The sequence below is a fragment of the Phascolarctos cinereus genome, unplaced genomic scaffold (genome assembly GCF_003287225.1).
Source record: "Phascolarctos cinereus isolate Bilbo 61053 unplaced genomic scaffold, phaCin_HiC Scaffold_726;HRSCAF=1367, whole genome shotgun sequence".
NCBI lineage: Eukaryota > Metazoa > Chordata > Mammalia > Diprotodontia > Phascolarctidae > Phascolarctos > Phascolarctos cinereus.
This window is the reverse complement of record NW_027556098.1, coordinates 350417624-350422708: the sequence shown is the minus strand read 5'-3', so window position 1 is coordinate 350422708 and position 5085 is coordinate 350417624. Positions and strand designations below refer to the sequence as shown.

The window sequence follows — 5085 nt, the reverse complement described above, 5'->3', positions numbered from 1 at the left end:
GATGTGAGAAATATAGATGGAGAAATGACAATATTTAGCAATTGATTAGAGTAAGGACACAATAAGTAGAGGTAAAAGTCAAGGATGAGGTTTTTACTCTGAGGAATAGGAATATGGCACAGTGCCACCCCAAAAAATGAAGGCTAAGATTTAAGCCAAAATGTGATTATCTGAGTTTGTTACTGTTTTTGAGGCAATTGGGGTTAAATGGCTTGCACAAGGTCACACAGCTAGTATGTGTCTGAAGTGTCATTTGAACTCAGGTCCTCCTGACTCCAGGGGTGGTGCTCTATCCACTGCACCACCTAGCTGCCCCTACCTAAATTTTTAATGTTTTTTTTTTCCAGTACTGAATATTCAACACAAGTAGGACTGGAGTTGTACGAGAGAAATGAAAACTGGATTTATGAATGTGGGAGTAATTTGTGTGGATGTAATAAATGAACCCTTACATGTAGATGGGAAAGAGAATGTAAAGGGAGACGAGAAGGAGAGGGAGGATAAAGCCTTGGAAGATAAAGGCTATGAGAGTGACAAATAAACCTGGAAGATTATATAAAGGCACAAAGGAGCTGAGTATAAAATTAATGATAGATTACATATTTTCCATCTGAATTCTAGCCTAGTTATGGAAGAAAAGGCTTATCTTCTCCCTACCCTTCCCACAGAATGTTCACTATTTTTTAAACCATGACAATAATATAACACGAAATAATAAATCTGACCTATGTCATTGGAAAAAGGATCCATTTTAATGAAATCATATGATAAGAATGTGATAAATCCAACTCTTATCAGTTTAGGGAGTTATTTACCAAATTTTCAATATGAATATTTACACCTCTTAAAATAGCAGATGTTACAATTACAGCTTATTTTATTGTTTTGTTGATTGTATAGACTTTTAAGAAAGTTTAAGATTTTCTTAGACAAGAAAGTGGTGGATAAAGTTGAAATAATGCAGATTAAACTTTAAACTGTGACATGTGCATTTTTTTCTGGAGAGCCAGTTGTTAAATATTTACCAGCATATTCCTACATGTGACCCTAAATATTGAAGAAATTAAAATGATTAATTATTGAGTTAAAAATGATATAAGTGAAAGTGGTGGGAGAAATGTCTAGACAGCTTTACATGTAAAAATGATCTAAACTAGAAACTCAACAAGCTGACAAGGCAGAAGACAACCCAAAATAAAAAAAGGAATTTTTTTTTCATCTACATTTACATTTCATACATCTACATTGGATACATTCCAATATCCAGAATCAATGATGTAATTATCTCATTGAATACTGCCCTGGGCAGATCACATATGAAGCATTTCATTCAGTTCTAAGGTTCAGTTCGGTTCTAACAGTTGTTAGACTACTGACAATGATATGAGCAGGATAGACAGATATTTATATGACACTTTAAATTTTGCAGATTATTCTAAAGATTTCACAACAATTCTGTAAGATAGGAATCATAGATGTTATTGTCCCCATTTCACAAAGGAGGAAGGAAATAAGAACTTATTAAGTACCTACTATGCTCGAGGCACTATGCTAAGTCTTTTAGGAATATCTCATTTGAGACTCACAACAACCCTGTGAGGTAGGCACTATTATCCACATTTTACAATTAAGGAAACAGACAGGCAGCAGTTAGGTGAATTTTCCAGGGTCACACAGATAGGAAGCTTCTGGGAACAGATTTAAACTTAGTATTTTTCGACCCTAGGCTCAGTGATTTATCCAATTTGGCACCTAGATGCCTCTAGGAACCCAGTTGATACCTGTCTTATAAATTAAGTATCTTGTTCATACACAGATAACATATGTCATCAGGGAAGTGGTGGTGGTAGAACTTAAATCAAGGTCTTCCTGACTCTGTCCAGCAGTCTATCTACTAAGATAAAGCTGGAACACACAGAACACAAGACATTGAGGGAAAAGGAGAAGAACATAAGCAATTCCATTACAAAATCAACTCATAGAACTTTGCATGATTAGCCTGCATATGATGCAATACTAAAATATTTAAAGTCTACATGATTTTTATCTTCAAGTATTTGAAGGATTTTCATTTAGAAGATGGATTAAACAAATTCGGTCTGCACCTAAAATATGCGGCTAGGATCAATCAACTATAAATAAGCTGTTTATTTTTTATTTTATTTTATTTTTTTATTTTTTCCCTGTGGAGACTTCTTTATTTTGTGGTAAATGCCACTGGTGAACATACACAACATGGAAAAATTCACTTTCACACACAATCGGGAAGCATTTTGGTCTGGAAAACAGGTTCAACATAATTGAAACAGGCCTGCAAATTTTCAAGTATTTATAAATAATGTTTGTCTCTAAGAATATTATAATTGTCCTATGTCTTGTAATTTTCCAGGGCAAATAAATGTGTTCTTTTATGACCGTGTCAAGGTGCATAACAAAATGAGTACAGGTTAGAAAAGCTGTAGAGGCTTAACAACTTACAGCAATAGGAGTTTCCCCTCCCTTACTGAAATTTACATAGACAGTAAATTATCTTAAACTATCAGAGAGCCTCAACACCGCTAATGCTCTACTTAAAAGGTATGTACTCTGAGCAACATTATAACTGTAAAGATTCATTTTCTTTCCTTTGAGGACGAGGAACATTTTGTTTGACTGTCCCCCTAGGGGCTTTTCATTCCAGTGTACGTACCTGCTACATACAAGTTGATGCACAGAGCTAGAGACCACTCATTAATTTACACGTGGTATTTAACAACTGTTTCACCTCACCTACATAAGATCCTGCATTGAAAATTAAGTTAATACAAACTGCAATAATATCAGAAACTTCCTTTTACCTGAATTTTTTTGGAGCTGGACTACAGTGTTCAAGAAATCAAATGGCAAAAGCCAGAAACACCACTTTGCTGTCTTAACTAGAATGTGCGAAAATATCTCAGTATTGCTCAAATGCTGCTAAAAAGAAAAGAAAAATCCATGTTTAGGATCTAACCCTTCATCATAAAGAAATTTGGGAAGTGCTTTTCTGTATCTCTCCCAAGTCATGCCTTGTGATTTTAGGTACTAACTGTACTCAAGCTTAGAAGCAGAGGGCTGACACACACACACACACACACACACACACACACACACACACACACACACACACACACACACACACACAAAAGTTACTTTAAAATCTGTGGCATATAAAAGTCTAGCCTGGATAAGGGGATTGTAAGCAGTGACAGGACCTTACAAAGAATGAGCTGTTTATTTAAGCTACAATGAGGCATCTTTTAGTTTAAGACAAGGAACCCTATATTCTTGTTCTTACTCTTTCCCTCCTCACTCACACACACTGTCCCTACAAAGTCACATCACCTCAGGGCTTCTTTGCTTTGGAGCAGTCTGAGCAGGGCTTGGCGAATCAGTTTGGTTTTTAAGCTATAGATAATGGGGTTCAGGATAGGCGGGAGTAACAGGTGGATATTGGACATAATGACAGGAATAATCTGTGGGGCAGTGACAAATAGACGGTGTGTAAGTGACACACTTATCATGGGCACAAAAAATATGGTAACAGCAGCAATGTGGGAGACACAGGTACTGAAGGCCTTTCGTCGCTCCTTAGGAGAGGTGATGCTCAAGATGGTGCGGAGGATCAGGATGTAGGAGAGGAAGATAAAGAACAAGTCAACACCAGATTGGGAGAGTAGAAAAAATAAACCAATCAGACTACTGAACCAGGGGTTGGTACAGGAATGCTTGATCATATCAGGGTGGTAGCAGTAGGGGTGGGAGAGCTCACGTCCTCTGTGGAAAGACAATCCCTTCAAGGCCAAGGCTATTGGGAGTATGCAGGCCACTTGCTTCACAAAGATCACCAGACCAATAAGCATGGTGGTTGAATTAGTGAGAATTGCTGCATACCTTAATGGGTCACAAATGGCCATGAAACGATCAAAGGCCATGGCTAAAAGCACAGAGGACTCCAGAAAAGAGAAGAGATGGAGGAAGAACATCTGGATGATGCAGGCATTCAAGCTGATCTCTTTCAAATTGAACCAGAGGACACCCAGCATGGTGGGAAGGGTTGTAATAGTCAAGCTAGGTCAACAGCTGACAACATAGACACAAAGTAATACCTGGGTTTGTGGAGGCTTCTGTCAGTGATTATCACAAAAAGGATCATACTATTTCCCAAGAGGGCAATGGCATAGAGACAAGAGAAAGGTATGGAGAGCCACATATGATTACCTTCTAGCTCAGGGAAGGCAGTGAGGAGGAAGGTTGGGGATAGGGATGTGGTATTATTGAGAACCGACATGGTAGGCTAAGGTTATACCTGAAAGAGAAAAAAAAAAGGTTAAGTCCTCATAATATCCCATTTATCATTTATGGGTGAATCCAAGGACTCCTTCCTCTATAAAACCTTCCTCTCCAACTAACCCAGCTCATGACATCTCCCTTTTCTTCATTCCTATTACACTCCTCTATAACTACCATAATTTACTTTTTTACATAATTAAAATATTTTTACATAATTTTAAAATTTTAGATAATTAAACATATTAGATTTTAATATATATTACTTATTTCATTAAATGCTTTCTGATTACATTTTTTAAATTTTCACATTTTTAAAAATTTTGAGTTCTGTGTTCTGTCTGTCCTGTCCCTCCCTCACCCTTGAGAAGGCAAGCAATATCATATTAATTATGCATGTGAAGTCATGCAAAAAAATTTTCATATTAGCCATGTTGTAAAAGAAAACACACATACACAAACACAAACACAAATAAGAATAATAAAATTTTTAAAACTGCTTTAATTTGCTCTGAATATTAGGTTTTAAAAGGAGCTTAGAATTCTATCCACCCCTTTTACATCATCCCTAAGATGGCAATCATTCTATCAGTTTCTGTTTGAATACTTCCAGCGTCCAAAGGAATAATTTGTCTCTAAGGCAATCCATTGTATTTTTAAAATAATTCCTTTCACTTACACTGTTTGCCATTAAATTTGCCTCTTCAGACATACAGTAGTATCAGCTATTCCACATGATACTCCTTCAAATATTTCAAGGCAATAATAATGTCTTCC

General features: G+C 36.5%; 1 protein-coding gene across 1 annotated transcript; it reads right to left on the bottom strand.

The window, feature by feature from the left end:
* Window positions 1-3359: 3359 nt before the first annotated feature.
* On the bottom strand, window positions 3360-4309 carry LOC110195113 (olfactory receptor 51T1-like). The gene is given in 2 exon segments (XM_020967755.1): window positions 3360-4090; window positions 4093-4309. Coding segments are annotated over 2 exon segments (948 nt in total).
* Window positions 4310-5085: the final 776 nt, after the last annotated feature.